Here is an 18,528-nt window from a genome sequence, read left to right as displayed (position 1 = left end):
TTGCTCTGCACCAGGTCTCAAGTTATTTCAGCTCAGTATTATTGAGGAATAAATTAATATAACTAAATCAATTCCAACAGCTGCTGCCACTTCCAACAATATAGTATCTTGGGTGTCCTAGGGTTTTTTGTTTTTAACACATTGGCCTGCAAAGCCTTCTGATGTTGATTACTACACACTGTATACACAGTACAGTGGTCCAAACAGGAAAGGTATTCTACCAGTACTGTCTTTTTCTAGACAGAGCAGCATGCAATGCTTGCTACGCTGCATATCTGGAAGACCATCAGCTGATGAAGTGAAAACACTCTCATGATAACAAGTACCTTTTCCTTAACACATCCTGTTAAACATTTTTTTGTTTTTTTTTGACCCAAGATGACTATTTTCTTCTGTTTACATGTTATTCAGGGTATTAAGTCTGAAATCTATATAAAACAGTTCTGAAAAATGCAAGTATTATGCAGTCCTTATTAGTCCTTATTAATATTAACTTCCCGTGTTCAGTTGAGTTTAGAATAGGAGTAGAAAGTCCTAAAACAAAACAAAACAAACAAACAAAAACAAGCTACAATATTTCCTTGTAATATACGCTAATACAAAGTCAGGAAACGCACAAGCAGAAAGGTTCAGTAATTGAATGCCTTTGTCACCTCAGTCTTTACTAGCAAAATGGCCCTTTAGATATCCCAGATTCCAGAAGGGAAGACTGAAACAAAGAAGATGTGTCACCCTTCCCGAAAGAGGATCAGATCAGAGAATACTTAATCAAATTGGACATAAGAATGTCAATGGGCCCTGGTGGGAGGCACCCACGAGCATTGAGAAAGCTGGCAGATGTTACCACAAGGCCACTCTCAATGTTCTTTAAATGATCATGGCAACTGGGAGAGCTGCTTGAGGACTGGAGAAAAGCAGATGTCACTATCGTCAAGAAGAATCTCAAGGAGTAACCAGGAATCTACAGGCTGGTCAGCCTCAACTTGATCCCTGGGAAGGTGATGGAATAGCTAATCCAGGCATATGTAGGACAAGTCATCGGGAGTAGTCAGCATAGATTCTCCAAGGGGAAGTCATGCTTGACCAACTTGATGGATGAGGGGAGAGCAGTGGATATTGTCTTCATGGACTTCAGTAAGGCTTTTGCCACGGCCTCCCACAAGATCCTCAGAGACAAGCTGAAGAAGTATGGGCTGCATGAGCAGGAAGGGAGGTGGATCCAAAACTGGTGTAATGATCAGGCACGAAGTCTAGTTGCAGGCCAGTAACTAGCCACGTAACCATGGGGCCAATCCTGGGCCCAATCCTATACAGTGACTTCATTAATATTCTGGATGATGGGGCAGAGTGTGTAACCTCAGCAAGTTTTCAATTGACACAAAACTGTGAGGGCCACACAACCATTCATAGGGACCTGAACAGGCTGGAGAAATGGGCTGACAGGAAACTCATTAAGTGCAATGAGGAGACCTGCAAAGTCCAGCTCCTGGGAAGGAACAACCCCAGGCACCAGCACAGGCAGGGGGCCACCCAGCTGGGAAGCAGCTCTGTAGAAAAGGACCTAGGAGTCCTAGTGGACACCAGCTGAACATGAGTCAGCGATGTGTCCATGCCACTAAGAAGGCTAATGATATTCTTGTCTGCATTAGGCAAAGCATCACAGCAGGTGGAGGGAGGTTGATCCTTCCCCTCTATTCAGCAGTGGTGAGGCCACACCTGGAGCACTGTGTCCAGTTCTGGGCTCCACGGTACAAAAAAGACATGGAAATACTGGGAAGAGTCTAATGATGGGCCACGAAGATGATCAAAAGTCTGGAGCATCTCTTATGAGGAGAGGCTGGGAGAGACAGGACATTTCAGCCCGGAGAAGAAAAGGCTCAGAGGGAATCTTATCATTATATATAAATAACCGAAGGGAGATTGGAAAGAGGATGGAGCCAGGCTCTTTTCAGTGGTGCCTGGTACTGAGACAACAGGCAACGAGTACAAACAGAAGCACAGGAGCTTTCTGTTGAACATAAGGATGCACTTTTATTTATTTATTACTGTGAAGGGGACTGAGCACCGAACAAGTTTTTTTATTGAGCAAGACCTTGTACAACTTGCTGTATTAAGTAACAGGACTACAGACTTCACACATGAGAAAATTAAAGAGCGTGCCTCAAGTTCAGTTTAAAGAGATGTTCGAGATGTTAATTCTATTCCTGATTAAAACAAACTTCAGCAGCATTGACTTTTCTGTATCACCTTCTACAGAAAACATGCTGCATGTTATACTATACAGCATGCAAATAGGAAGTAGGACATACTATTACAAAATGTTTAAGCAGATACACTTTCCTCTATTACTAAAAAAAATTACAAAATGTAAGCTTGCAACAAACATTAAAATAAGCACATCAAAAGCACACAACAACTCTTTTGTATGTGTTTTGTATATATTAACTTATTTTACCTCTGCCAAACTTAATAAGAAGCGTTACTATTTTGAGATTAAAAATCCAGTTATGCTCCCTCCAAATAGTATTGTATTGACCTATGTCCAGTATCACCAATTAGCTAAGAGGTGATAATGGACAAATCTATAATGTAGAAGAGACTTAGTTTACACAATGCTTTTACTTCAGCAAAGAAACTTAAGAACCCTAAAATATGTTACTAGTAGCCATGGGAGAAATTCAAAAGCAGTTCATTGAAGCATTAAGAGAGAGTCTCATGGATTTTTAGACTGCAATATTCTCATTGTTTCTGTTCTTCAAGTGGCACAATGGAAAGCTTATAGAAGCATGTTGAAACTCTGGACGATTATAAAAAAAAATGAGTTACATTTACATCTATTTACCCTAGAGCACTGACCATATAGTCACAACAGCAACCACACAGATTATTATTCAAATGTGTAACAGCATCCACATTTTGGCATGCATAGTCACTTTATAATAAAAGGTAATACACTAAAATGCCATTCATTGAAAGCATCTGGCTCCAGATATTCCATTGTATTTTAAAAATTATGCAGAAGCCTAAAAAAGGACCAGTTGTATTTCCAAATTTCCTGTTGTGTTGTGTTTTTTTTTTTTCCAAGTTTTAAATAAATGTGAACAAGAATGATCTATACAACTCGAACAATATACATAGATAGCTCACATGGAATTGTTGTGCATCATTAAACAAACTTCCAAATTCTAACATTTTCTTTAAACACTAAATTCAGTCTTCTGCAAACAGCTGTTGTGTGTATTGTTCCTAAAGACAGAAAACTCTGTATTGGAACAAGATAGAAAATTTCCTTCTGACAAGACTAGAAGAAGCAGGAAACCTTATTGTACTCTTAACTAATGATTTAAAAATGTCTCACTTCTAGCCAAGATATATTAAGAACCTGTTTATATTCACTGCTTATTGTGCCAAACTTAACTTTTTATTTAAATAGCATCTTTGTACTTCCATTTTTTTACCCTTATTCAGACTTAAAAAAAAAAAAAAAAAATCATTTATAATTAATCATTAATTTTCAGACACTATCTAAGAACATATCAGGACATCTGACTTACTGTAGTAGATATTACATAGACAAGGCTAAAGAGTTTATAACCTATCTGTACAAAATAGACTGGGTAGAGGAGGGGACAAAACTAACAACCATTTAAAACTGGGTAACATAGTGGTTTCAGATGTCACACTGGTTTGACAGTGGGTAAGCAAGGTGCAGAAGTAGACTAAACAAGAAACCAACAAAAATAAATGAAAAGGGGTAGTCCTCATTGGGCTGAGTTTGCCCCACACACCCCAACACCATATTTCCATTGCTCTGTACCAGCTGAATAAAATCTCAATAAGGCCAAAGGCAATTACATTTCTTCATGGCTGTATCACATTAATCTTAAAGGAGAGACAGCACGGCTTCATGGAAAAAACATTGAAAATTTAAGTGCTTTATGAAAATGTTTTGATGTTATGCTTCTGTCCTACCTCATTTCAGCTTAACTAAGTTAAAAAGGTTCTGATATTTCTGTTTTCATGCTTTCAGACAAAACTACACCAACACAGTTTCACTACAAATAGTGAGTATTTCAGTAAGCAAGCTCACTGACAAATTGGCATTGGCAAATTGGAAACTTAAGAGTCTCAAAGTAATAGTTAAAAGGCAAACAAATCTGAAGAAGTTCAGGTACTAAAAGGCATACTTGTCTCTGGGAACACAGATAAACCCAGCTGTACCCTGTGTGTAGTAAGTTTACATGGCAGTAGTTGTGGTCCCAAATTTTTAGCTTGATTTACTTTATCACACTTAAAATGTTATGACATGATAAGATGCACAAATGGAACAAAGCATACCAAAAGATTTTATGACTACATGTTCAGATAAAACTCACAGTTTAGACTTACACAAAATGGGAGAAAAAAAATGTATATAATAGACATTAAAATTTGAAATATGTTAACATTTAAAATCTTTCAATCACACACAGAACTTCTAAAATTATTATTTTTTCCTGTTGCAATTGTGTAAGACTGACAGTTAGAGGAAGAAAAGAGTTTTATCAATTAATAACATTTTGATGATAATGTGCTTGAAAGCGTCATGTTTTAGAATTATTTCATTAAATGTTCAAAAATCACGATGGTTGCACAGAGCATTTTGCTACACCAGACTATGGTAACTCAACCTTTTCCAATAAACATTATACAAGGCTATAAGTTTGACTAGAATCCTTAATCTAGAATAATTACAATATTATTTAAAGAAAAAAAAAAAGTATTCTGTTAATATTTTAATAAAGGTATTGTATCTTTTCAAGTTTCTTCATGGCTGCCACAGACACTGTCTTTTTTTTTTTACTTATATATGCAGCAAATTATTGCAGTTATACTAATGGTGGAACTACTGCCATGTTGACAGATTTCTAAATTCACATTTAAAACCATTTCAAATGACCAAGCAACTCAAGCTAGTAACACTAGAAGCATGAAACTAATTTTACTTAGAAATTGAATAGAACAACTTTTAGGAGGCTGTATAAGCTAAGGTCACAAATTCCACAAATAAATAAATACATGAATGGAAATTAACCAGTTTAATTAATTAATCACTGTTGATCAAGACCATGGAAAAGAAGTTTTCTAATGTAGTCACTAAACTATTCTTATCTCTCGGTATAAAAAGGCAGTTGAACCACTGTTTAACTGAAGATTACAAACATTAATGTTAAGGAAGGTCTTTTATTTGAACATTTGTCATTTATATGAATATTTGAACAGGTTGAATTAAATTTTGGAAAGATACATAACAGTATTGCAAAAATACATTAACGGTCCCATTTTTTAAAAAGAGTTGTATCTGGAAATACCTAGTCCAGTTATGATGCAAGAATTAAGAAAAAATTCAACACAATTTAAAAGCGCAAAGTTATTAAAATGATAAAATAGCAATTCACACATTGAATTTTATCAGATGGTGTTGTTGCAGAACGAGCTTAATTGGACTCGAATGTTTGACAGTTACACATAACAAGGTCATTTACACACAAGACACAGAAATGTTTTCAGATCATAATAATCCCATAATAATGGCCATTTCAAGGGCCAACTATGAAGCTTGGTTAATGTGCACAGTGTTCTGTATATTGGCAGTGAGACCCGCAGTGAAAGATTCTTGTGTTGGCCACTTAATAGTTGATGACTTAGAACTGAGAGAGCACATCACGCTCAACAAACCACTCACTTGATCAGTTATGACAAATTTAAGGTTTAGAATACTCTATTGGTCTGCCAAACAACAGTGAAAAAATAAGTTCAGAACCAGGCAAAAAGTTTCCAGATTGTTTCCAGGTCAGGAGTCCGCAGGATGAAAGTTAGGATCAAGAATACTTCAAAGCAAGCACTGTGCCATATATACCCACAGCCTTAACTTCCTGTATCTCTTCCAAGCACTTTGCATGCAAATATGTATTTTGACATTATATATGGAATCCATTGCAGCATTCAGTTGTATCAAGTTATGACCTGCATGGTTCATCTCCTATTAAAATCGGTTTTAATAAGAGTAGTGATTTTTCTTTAACAAAATTATGTAATTATTTGATAGACCATCCCAAATGACTAAAACCTAACTGATCCTAAGCAAGGAGCATCAGAAAACACACTCTCTTTTCTTTTACTTAAACACTGTAAATGAAAACGCTGAGAAACAAGAATTTTAATACGCAAGATTTGACATGTTAAATAAATAAAAATCGGATCAACACTATGTGCTGCAAACTAAAATGAACAGGGCAACAGAAAAACATGTGGAACAAAAATGCACTACTGGTAGACATGCAAGAGAAAGTTTTTCCTCTCTCCACTCCTTTAACTCTAAGGATACATACCTGCTGAATGTGTCTACTGGGTCGTTTCTGAGGCTGGTAGATAAGCCAAGTATAAAGCACTGGATCAACATTAATCGCTAATCCTTGTACACTGGACAACAGTACTGCACCTATACACCATGGAAAAGAAAATAGAATACATTTTGAGAATATATACATTAACAGAAAATAATAACTGCCATATAAAGAATCTCCATATATATTATTTTTTTCTTGCCCATACATCTCCTTTGATGCAGACTTTTGTTTGGACTGTACTTCAGATATATTTACTCACGTAAGATTTCTACTAAGAGTAATAATTACCACATACATTTCAATAACTTTCTGAAAATGAGAAACTTGCCAGCACTGCTATTCTTAGAGACGTGCACATACACACAAAATGCAGAGAACTGCTTTTTGATGTTTCTTGTTTCTATTTTTTGCCAAGAAAAACTGTTTTCACAGAAATCGAGCACGTAGCAATACACATAACACCTTTACTTGGATTCTCTGCCAACAATACAGTTATGCAAGAAATGAGTCAAATGCCCCTTGACACAAAGAAAGGAATATAATACATGACTGTATGACCTTCCTCCACCCCCATACACACAGAGAAAAACCTGGTTTAGGACACTGGATTCTTTTTTTTTTTTTTTTTTTTTAATCTCTTTTAATAAAGATAGTTCTACTCTAGGCTAGTGTTCTGCTCAAGACAAACATTTTCTGTTTTAATGCAGTCATAAATACTCTTTGGCAGACTTGCTGGGTAAAATATGGCAAAATTTTCAACTCTGCTACTGTTGTTAGTCTTAGTATTGTGTGCTTTTAGAGTTTTAACCTAAGTTTTACAATACGTTTTGTTTTCTTTAAATCTGATTTTTGAAGTTGTAGGATTAAAAGGTAGGGCTACTGTAGCTTCATTTCTTAAAAGTAAACTCACAGTTTACATATGCTTGTGAAGAAACACCTACATGGGAAGCACTGAGGCATAAAACAGGAGAAAAACTGTTCTCAGTAACTAGAAGTCTTAACATACCACAATCCAGACACCCTCAAGCCCAATTTAAGAGGCACTATTTCATTTCTGATTGCATTAAAAATCTAACTGCGCATTAATTTAGTGAGACTTTTCTGTAAATAGTATATTGTTATTCACTGAAGTTTATTTTTTGTGGCAGAAACTGACTGAGCTGCAAGATTCAGAAGCAAATAGATTAATAGAACACAAAGATAGTGATTGTATTGAAAAAGTACAGCAAGCATTGTTAAGTAGATGTCTTTTTGTGCAAGTTTTGCAACTTTGTAATGAATAAATAAATGAAATTAAATATTCCAATAAGTAATGAAACACATTCAAAAAAGAAATCCTAGCTACTGGAAGGTCCAGTCCAAGTTCTATAGAATGACAGTAGTTTTACAATTCTAGAAACCATGTTAGTTCCAAAGCAGTATCGAATGTATTTACTCTGAAGTATATAATTGAGCAGCAATCTGAGTTTAATAATAAATTTAAATCCAAAAGGTTTATCACACAATTCAACATACTTTCTAAAAAACTGAGAAACCATATTCCTCAAAACATAATACATCACAAAAATAAACAAAAAAGTAAATAAGTTCTATACTTATTGTAGAGAACAAAATCTTAAAACCTGCTCAATTCCAAATGGCAGAAGTCCAATCAAACTGGGGCTACGCAAGCAAAGACTGACAAGTACAATGGGAAAATGGCAGTCAAGAAATACACAAAGATAAATCACCAGCCTAGCACAGGCTTGGAGTTGGAACACACACTGTGAGGAACTCCTATACTTAGAATAGTCTTTGTGATCTGATGGTTTTAAATGTCAGCAATAAACCTTAGAAATAAATCTGCAATTTAAGGCAAAGCTGATGTTGAGCATAAAATAAAAGGGTAATGTGCAAGTAAGAACAGCAGTGAATGTGTCTTGCAGCAGGATCTGGAGGAAACTAGAAAATGGAAGCAGAAGGTAACAGATTGATAAAAGTATATGCTACAATCATTAGCTTTTATAAGATACTTGGATGCCAAAATGAGAGAATCCTGCATCTTTAAGAGATACTGCCTGTTGTCAGCAATACTTAATGAAAGGTTTAATGTATGTGATATGACAAGTGGGAGTCAGAGACCTCCCAAAGAGTGAGGAATAAAGTCAGCCTACAGGCAAAATCAACAGAAATCCCATATTTACAACAGACTCTTGAAAAAAAAAAATAGTGTTACTGTAGCACATGCTGCTAATTACTCAATTTAGTTTCTTGTTTACTGCAAAAAATGAGCTAAAACTAAGATGTTCAAAACACTTAAGCCATGCTTTGAACTGAAACTATCTTTTAACTTCCATGAAGTCACTATCACAACCCCATAAAACTTTAATGTAAGGTAGAATGGAGAGCAACATAGTTTATTTTTCCAGTTGTCTTTTGTCATTGATAGCTTGCATCTGGGGAGAAGAAAAAAAAAAAAAACACCTAACATACAAGTAGTTAGATAAGCAGTTGCACTATTTGACTTTCAATGTGACTGCAAGGTAATTCTGGCCTCCTACCAAGCCACTTCTGTCACTCTGAATTACCAAAATTTACTGCCATGTTTGCTGCTCAGCTGCTCTGTTCACAGAGCAACGTAATCACCTATATAACACTGTTATCTGTGTAACGGCTCTCCTCAAAATAAGACACTAAATAATCAAAGAAAATATTCTCAGATTTATCCCCCCCCCCAAGCTTAAACTTGAGTTTTCATTCCAAGAAACAAGAAGCCTCCTCCCGACCCCCCCCCCCCAGTTTCACGGCAATCTCTGTGGGAGAACCAAGCTGTAAGTTGGCAGCAGGCTCCTTACATGGTTAAGAAAAAAAAAAGAATAAATTAATTGTTATTTTCTCTCTGTCAAGATGCAACACTAGAGTTTCCTGGATTTCATTAAGATTGTGGTGAACTTTCTTTTCTGCCCTCCCCCTTTTCTCCTCCTAATTAAATTTACATTTCAGAAAAAAAAAAAAAAAAAAAAAAAAAAAAAAGCAGACCTTAGATCCATACCATACTAGGTTTCGTTTTCAGATCCCAGCTCTTGCCAGAGTTATCTATTACATCTCTCTAGAAAACGGCTTAAAAACAAGATCGAGCCCAACACCATGCACAATCTTTGCACGTTTGAGAGAATTTCCTCAATGTCGCCCTGGTGTCACGGGCCAGGTGCAGCTAGGCAAAGAATTTCTTTCCTGCCCAACTCCTGCCTGGCCCTGGAGGAATGAACCCAGGGAGGCAGCAGGCGGGCAGGAGGACAAGCAGGAGACGGCTGAGTACAGCTGCGCTCTCGCCCTGCAGATGAGCTTCTCGATGAGTTTCCTTGGAGGACGACAGCTGTGGCTACGGCACTCGCTTTCCTGAGGCTTTCCTGAAGGCCTGGGGGCCCGCAGGGGATAATAACCCAGGGCCTCCTGCAAGGCCTCCTACATCTGGGCCCACTCTGCTGCCACCTCCTCCTGCCAGAAGTACCCAAGTAAAGGCTGCCTGGGAGGAGAGGGGCCCTTAGCATGGGGTTTCTAGTCCTCCCCTTCACAAGGAGAAATTCAAGCATGTAAGAAAGAAGTGTGTAACCTCGCCTCTTGTGAGGCAGCTGAGGTAGAAGAGGATGCTTGGGGAATGAGGCTCCAGAGAAAGGAGGCAGGAGGTGAAAGGAGGAGTGGTGAAACAGGGCAGAGTCAAGGAGCAGGGTGATGGTGCCGAAGGATGCTCAGCGGTGAGTGAGGAACAGAAAAGGGCTTCAAAAATCAGAGCCAGAAGAAAGGAATGACAACAGCAGGACAGTGAAAGGAATGACGAGGTGAAATAGTGTTTGGGGAACGAGAAAGGAGGTGGCAATGCCTGGAGCAAACAGCTGTTTGTTTGGAAAAATAAGAACCTCATGAAAGAATAAACTGCATTACTGAGTCATTCTCACCATTGTGGTGGAAAAGATTTACTAGGAAGAGTAGACAATAATAGGTCAGTCAGAAATTTAGTTGTTGAAACTCAACATTTAATGCAGCAGCAATAACATATACTGTAACTCGCTTGACATTTAGAAGCAGCCTTGCTATTTATGTGCAGAAAAAGGTATTTTATCTCCGCAACAGTAAAAGATCATCCCAGCAGTGGTCTTTCTAAATTCTGCTGTGTGTATGCAGTACCTAAACACATCTAGATTGCTATTTACAGTAAAAACATCCAGTAAAACATTGCAGATAGTCTCCTATAAAATGAACTGAAAAACCTTTACAGGAAACTAAAATTTAAGTTTATATTGAGGAGGGATCACAAATATGAACAAAGGGAGTGATCTACAAGAAAAACTAATTCTGACAAGTTTTGTTTATTTTTAGTAACTAGGTAACTAAAGAAAACATTACACCATCTTGCTATATAAACGGCACCATGAATTATTTCAGCATTGAGCTTACAACTCCCTCCATCTCAGGACATGTGAATGATAAGCAGGTGCTGATACAGGTCAAAGTAGCACTGTGAGTTTACTATCCAATTATTTTAAAGGATAGCAGAAGAAATACTCTTTTTTAACTTCTCTTATTGTTTTCAAGGGCATTTCCACTCAGGCATATTGTTAAAATGCAGACCTATGTATTGCACAGAAATGAAAAGTTCTTTTTATAAGAAGTGTATAGGTAATTAGTTCTCTCTGCTAGTTGACTCAGAACAGATGCACTGTAAATCACTAAATGTGGAAATATCTAACTCTGTTTAATTTTAGCCTGGGAGTCAACTAAGGGAAAAAGAGTGCTCTTTACTACTCTGCTCACTGCCAAAATGGCTCACTTATCCACATTCCAAACAGGCTTTACCAATTAGCTATCCCATGGCACCACAGCCATTTTCAGTTACATCCCAAGCTGAAGAATGAGAGCTGAAGTAGGAGCTACAGATTGTTAGTTACACAGCATAAAAGTATAACATGCAAGCTCTTTCTCAGCATTGTAATATCTATAACAAGCCAGTGCGATTCGATTGCCTTGCAAAATCTAATGTTACGTAAGAGATGGAAACCCACATTTCATCTTGAATTGCTGACTAAGGCAAGGAAAATAGACAAAGTTTGTTATTTTGAAAAGTTGTTTTACATTTTACTAGCTACAGTAACTTGACAAATTTTGTCTAGCCACTGAAATGTATGTCTGCATGTGTCTCAAGTCAAGGTTGAATGGTTACAAATGGCCTTTTACATATTACCCCAATTTTATCTCAGAAAAAATCTCCTAATCTACAGTACTTTCACAGTTTCATGTTCACCAAATGCTTAAAATAACCCGAAGATCAAATAACTTAGTTGCCTGGACCGATATTAGAATATTTCATTAAAAAAAACTACTAAAACCTTCCCATGCAATAAGCATTTTGTTCTGCAATATCACAGTTCCTTCACAGTACAGCTATACTTTGCTCAAACATACATACACCACAATATTTAAATACTATATATTTTTGAAATAATAGCTTTTGATCTTAGGAAACATTTAATGAGTATGTACTTCTACCACTACCTTGTAACTCTCCAACTGAGGTTTATAGTTGAAAAGCTCTAAGCGCTGACACAACAGGTCAGCATCATTATTTTGACTTCAAAAATAGAGAAAGCGAGGCATAGAGGTGAAGTTATTAAATCACACAGCAGGACAGCAGGACCTGGGGATAGAATTCAGATGTTGAAGTTGTGTGCCATACCTAGGTATCTACTGTAACTAGTAGCAAAAAAATAAATGTAGGGTTTCAACCTGTGTTAAAAATAAGTCTAAATCACAAATGCCTAATTTCAACTGAATGGTCTGATAAACCACTGTAAGGCTTAAAGAAACAAAACATTCTCTCCCTCTCTATTTATATAAATACCCAAATAGTCACAAATGCTGAATTAAAGAATTAGAGCCAAAGACATAACATAATGAGACAAAATACAAAAACGCTCAACGCATTGGTTAACACAAAGCTATGTATGGCAGACATCATTTTTCTGAAGTACAAGGAGCCATATTTCTGTAAATCAGCCAGAAGCAAGGCACATCAAGTCAAAGTATGGAGAACAATCCTCAGATATTCCATACAATCTCTGTCCTTTGATGTTAAGAATGGAAATGAGTCCATTTAGTGTTTTGCCTTTCTTAGTGAAGAAAAATGTTATTGCGTGCTGAGATGCAAATTTTCAGAAAACTACTGTAAGATGTATATTTAAAATGGTTGCTATATGCTTCTAAAAAAAAGAAAATCATGAAAGGCTGCTTTGTTTTCCAAAATTCACTAGACCAAAACTTTAATTTCCTTTAGAGAATATGGTGATGTGGGTTCAGGGACACAGCTTAATAGGCAATAACAATCATGAAAAACGGGAAATGTGTAGGCAGCTATAGTAGACAGAAATGTCAGCTTTATTTGGGCGATTACTGAATTGTCTCCATGAAAATATAACAGCAATACTCCTATGCTGAGATGCATAGCCCATATCTGTTAATTTTAATTCTTTAATATAAAAAAGCTCATTCAACTATGATTTTGTCATGTCCATCTTTAGGTCCTGCTTATATATTTAACTATCACACTGACTATCCTGTAAATATAAGGAGAATGAGGAGCTCTACATTGAACTGATAAAAAGGACTACACATACAAGGACCATACAGCAAGGATATATTACAATGACTTCAAAAACATCATCAGTGAATGAATAAAAAATGGGGAGAAATACAATGGCTCAAGTTGCCTAGACAGCTGCATTTCCACTCAGAAGACACAGGGTGGTCCAAACTGATGATTTCAACCAGTGCTACAGAAGTAGGTCTTCAAACACCCAGTAGTGCTTACAACTAACCACCTTCGTTTACAGACACCTACCAAAGTCACTTCTCTTTGTCATTTTTTCTTTTTCTCAAGGTCCCACTAGAACGCCATCTCTTGATGTTAAAATTTCAATCACAAATCTAGCCCTAAGTCCTTAGACAATTTATTATGAAACTTCATTGATAAGATATGTGCTGCTTGCATCATGATACTTTAACAAATAAGAGAGTTGGCTCTCAGACTGAATAGCTCTGCCTCTGTATCTGATGCCACCACAATTACACATATAACAAAATTACTTAGATTTCTAATGCCAAAGACTCCATTAGCTTCACTATACCTGACCAGGTTTTCAAAATGGGCTGAGAATTTTAGCCTGTTTATCTCTGTGATGAAAGAACTTAAATACCTATTTTCATGTCAACATTGTTCTGTTTCATTTCCTGTTTGGAATAAAGTACAGCTTGCAGTTGTTCACCGTCTTAGGGATCAAGAGGACACCAAACATTAAAATAAAAAGTCCCAAAGATACCATGAAGCAGATCTTCTTGATCCCATTTTAAAGGCTGTTGTTACTTTTCAGCTTACAAGAACTTTTAGTCTTACTTGTAAAATACAGCAATTCCAGCAAACAGATTTCTGATGAACCACTGAAAAAAAAAAGATATTATCTCAAACAAACCAAAAATACAATATTTATATTGATGTTTTTCTGCTAAAAAATATAAGAATTTTGGTAATTCCTATATTTAGTGGACTGAGACTAGAAATGAGATGAATAGGGCAGAAAATCCCTGTTTTCATTTGATCTCAAGAGTCTTGCACTGCTTTTGGATTATGTTCTATATAGCAACAAAAGATATGAACAAATGTAATTGCAAAATAAGACATACTATGAATCAAACTTAGTTTAGGCATAGTGATTCAATACAGTGTTTTTCACATCTTTTGTAAAGCAGCACTAAACCACAGAGGCCCAGAGTTATCCTAGGGAATCATCAAGCATAAGGACAAAGTAGATTTAGTTCTCTAGTCTACTTAAATTTCCTACAGATATTCCACAAGGTGTTTCATCAAAGGCTTTTAAAGAAACCATACTACCTATAAGGGATATGAGAGGAAGTTAAATGGAAAAATAATATAAGATAGAATAAATTAATTAAAAGAAATGAAACAGCGATAAGAATACATGGTAGTTTTCACTATGGAAGAAGGCAGAGTTGTACGGGATGATGAAATGTCAAGATGTTTCAGGAGATGAATGTGGTGACCCAATCTACTAAGCTATCCAGAGCAACCACCAACAGGGCTGGATGAACTGCTGAAGCATCTGGCCTGATTCAATACAGATAATATGCTTTTCCTACTGGTATCACTGCAACATAACTTTACATGTAAAATGATGACTGAGCAAACAAGATTTATGTTATCAAAATAGCTCTAGAAAAGTTTTAGCTCAATGTTCAGCTGTAGGGAATGAACAGGCAATGTAACAAAAAATATCATCTATTCCACTGTATAAATCCATTGTGTACACAGATATTTGCATGCAGCTCTGGTCAGTTAAGAGGTCACTAGGTCAGTTTTAAGCATTCAAACCTGGAAACTTCTGTTTCACAATACCATTCATTCAGTATTTATGCTCGCTAATTCACACTATGCTCCATGCCAAAAGCATTATACATCCTCCAAACCCCAGAGCAGAGAGCACAGAAATAAAAATGCATACACACGTCTTGAACTCTAGTTACTGGTTAAGTAATTTGCTTTTCTTCATTTTTAAACTATTGCCTATTTACTATAAAGCAAATGGGTTTTGAACTACTCTAGGTCCAAGCCACCTGGATGTGGACCTCAGAGCCTTAGGCAAACTACAACTGCAGAAGCTCTTTTCCAATAATATTTCTTTAATGATTTTATTGTTCTTGGAAAGCACGTATACAAATGTATAAGTAAAACCAGTAGCTGTACTTTACATATTGTCTGCACGTATATGATTTGATGAAGACACTGAAGTCTTCAGATATGTAAGAAGGGAGGGCTAATCACTGTAGACACAGTTGCTTTAACAACCCTGCTAATGTTTGATTAAGGAAACAAATGAAAAAAATAAAACACACAAAACAAAAACAACCTCCAAATTCCACACAAACTGCTGCACAGTTTGAGCCTCAGATGAAGAGACAAAGGGCCACAGAGAGGTGAGCGACTGAGAAAACATATGTCAAATATGTCAAAATTACAAGGACAAAGACCTCGTAAGTGAGTGAAGGAAATGATACTCAGACAGGGTGATTGCTGAGTAAAACTTCGGGAGTTGCCTACTCTGGAGCTTCATTCAAAAATTCCATCCACGCCTGGAAAATCTTAGCCTTCCTTGAGGAAATGATGGCTGTCAGGAAGACTTCCTGGCAAGGGAAGGCCTCAAACAGGTGATTTTACTCTATGAACTTCTAGTTCCTTACAGAATGACAGGACTGCAAGAACTGAGAGAATTGAACATCTCAGTTCCAGCCAGTTAGTGGACTGAAATTGAAGTTACAGCATCCTGACCAACTGATCTTTGAGGTCTAAAAGGCAGTCTGAATGCTCCAGGTGGAAGCACGAATCACAGCAAGCTGGGGGCTGTGGCTGACTTGGATAAACAATCTCTTTTGTGATCTTTCCTGCTGTGAATGAAGATGTTTTCAATAAATTTCCTCTTTAAAGCTCAGATGTCCTCTACACATAACAAAGAGATGTGTACAGGGTAACGAGACGTTACCATCACTTACACTGAGATGTTGTTTAGTGGTGGGACTCAGTAGGTCAGGCTGATGGTTGTTAGTCTTGGTGATCTTAAAGGTCTTTTCCAAATGAGATGATTCTACGGCTCTATGATGTTCAGCCCAGAAAATGAGCCAGGAAGATGAAGTTAGATTTATCAATATCTCATTCGGCTTAGAAAAGTAGAAAACAGCCAAGGTCTGCTCCAAGTCTCTGAGATCATGGGAAACTGAAGATTGTTGCTGGAATACTTGATTTCACATTTGCCTCAGCAGGGAAGAGAGGACGATATGTCACCACCTCTCTTAATGCAGAAGATAGTATCAGCCATGATCCAAACACATAATCCCTAACTAAGCGAACAGAATGCCTAATAAGCTCTCGCAACTTGTCTATTATGAAAAGCATCAGAGCGAAGCTCTGCTAACTTCAGAGTTTGCAAACCCTGATTTCTATGAGCTGCAGACCAGTTAACCATGCGACACAATATATATATAATCACACTAATATCAGTGTGATTATGCTTTCTTTATTGCTAGATTGGAGGAGTGCTGCCATCCTGTTTCTTTTACAAAACACTATAGGAAGACTGTGAACTAATGATACAGTTAAACTGAACAATGCCTCAATATATTGCCTTGTATGTGTTTTTCAATATTCTTCACTTTGTTACTTTCATAATATGGGTTTTAAAATGAAACCAGAAAATGCTATGAAAACTGCCAAGAAGTTTCTTAATACATTTCAGCTTCTGTATTTATAAACACCTCACTATCCTTTGCAATTTCTTACAGCAGTATTCCTCTGTGAATTGCAATGTGATTCTTCCCCTATGGCAACAGGGCATCAAGGGAGCTATTTTCATTCCTTTTTCAGCAGTTGAACATTTGTAGCACTGTGACTATGGATACCAACTAACTGGTTTTGCACTTGAACTTATAAAATTGAAACTTTTTTTTTTTTTTACCAGTAGATGATTCATGTATTTTTTCTTAGAAGTAATTTGAATAATACACAGCTGTGTTTTGTTTTTTTCCTTAAAAATTGTAGGTGCTCAATTGAATAAATGCACACATGCTCAAAGGTTGATGAATAAGAATTTTAGGAAAGCAAACAAGCTTTACAGTAGAAATTACATGTAAGTTTATGCTTTTCTGTAGCAGAAATGTAAGCAGAGGAAGAATGGAAACTATGCATGTTCTAAATACAAAATCCTACTTAAATCACATATTCCTTTATATTATTCAAGAAGCCCTCATGCTCTACAACACTGAATCAGGACTGCAATAAATAGCATATAAATGTGCTGCCAAACAATGAGCCAGAATAAAAATAGCCTCAGTACTTTACACTACCACAGTTGTGACACTACAAGATACGTAAAATGACATGGGCAGTTCTCCCCTATTTTTTTTTTTCTAAATGTGCACTCCAACAGAAACTTGATACGTAAGGGGTTAAGTTGAAAACAAGTATTTCCTTCTTAATGAAAAACTTGGAAAAATATGAATTTTTTAGTGCTTGGTAACTGAATGAGAAAGAAATACAAGTATATACCTTCAGATACTAAAAACATAAAATGAACAAGTTTTCTAATGGGCAATCCTGTTTCTTTTTGCAGATGATGTTTGCATAGGCAATAATTTCAAAAGACACCTGTATTTGTGAATGACAGTACCCAGGTAATAAAAAAAAAAAACTTTCAGCTGAATTGGTGTTCAGTTTACTTACACTAGGAAAATTACAGTTTAGAGGTAAACTTAATGATAACATCAAATTAACTTAAATTTAACTCCTAATTTGAATGAAATTCTACAAGCCCACTAAAGATAATTTGATTTTGAGCTTTTCAGTGCCATTATTGACATACCTACATCTATCATGCAAAACAAAAAGCCTTCCTCAATGTATGCAATGTATGTTTAAGAAAAGACAGATGAGAACAGAGAAGCAAAATTAGCAGTCCTCTCATTTCCACTTGTTTTGCCAAGACAGAAAGAGGCATGGACTCTCAAATTGTTAAATGACTCTGTTCACACCTACAGGAGGTGAACCAGCTTCTGAAAGTATAGGGAAGGTGCTGCAGTTTCAAGAGACTCCAGAAAGAAGAATTAAAATTAGCTACATTATATATTGGAGGAATTCTTCAAGATATACAGCATACTTCTAGCTGGAAAATTTCCATGTCTTAAATACCAAGGAAAAAAAAATTACTGTGTATTGTGAAATGGCCTGATATTCTGATTAAATTTATATATCGTATTGAATGCATATAGTGAAATCTGCATTCCTTGCCTGCAGTTTTCTCTCTTATTTCTCTAACTTTCAATTGGGATACTAGTGAACTCAACAGAAAAAATAGCTTTCTTTTGTATATTGTTCTTGTAAATAAACACAAAACCTATAAATAAACAATTACTGTACTAATCACAGGGAGATTCAGTCAGCACTAAGAAATGATACCAGTCAAGGTGCAACTTTCCAATCTTATCCCCTTCAGAAATAGCTTCATATATACTGGTTGCAAAAAATAACTGATATGGTGTGTCCTTTAAT

The 18,528-nt window shown here is 36.3% G+C and overlaps 1 protein-coding gene across 1 annotated transcript in view; it reads right to left on the bottom strand.

Moving 5' to 3' along the window:
- The window catches only part of VPS13B (vacuolar protein sorting 13 homolog B), a 459,490-nt gene that overhangs the window by 254,554 nt on the left and 186,408 nt on the right, over window positions 1–18,528 (bottom strand). The window contains 1 exon segment of the mRNA XM_032182423.1: window positions 6,372–6,481. Within this exon segment, the coding sequence (XP_032038314.1) occupies window positions 6,372–6,481 (110 nt within the window).

This window comes from Aythya fuligula, chromosome 2 (genome assembly GCF_009819795.1).
Source record: "Aythya fuligula isolate bAytFul2 chromosome 2, bAytFul2.pri, whole genome shotgun sequence".
NCBI lineage: Eukaryota > Metazoa > Chordata > Aves > Anseriformes > Anatidae > Aythya > Aythya fuligula.
The sequence above is the reverse complement of the archived record's forward strand: the minus strand, read 5'-3'. Positions and strand labels throughout refer to the sequence as shown.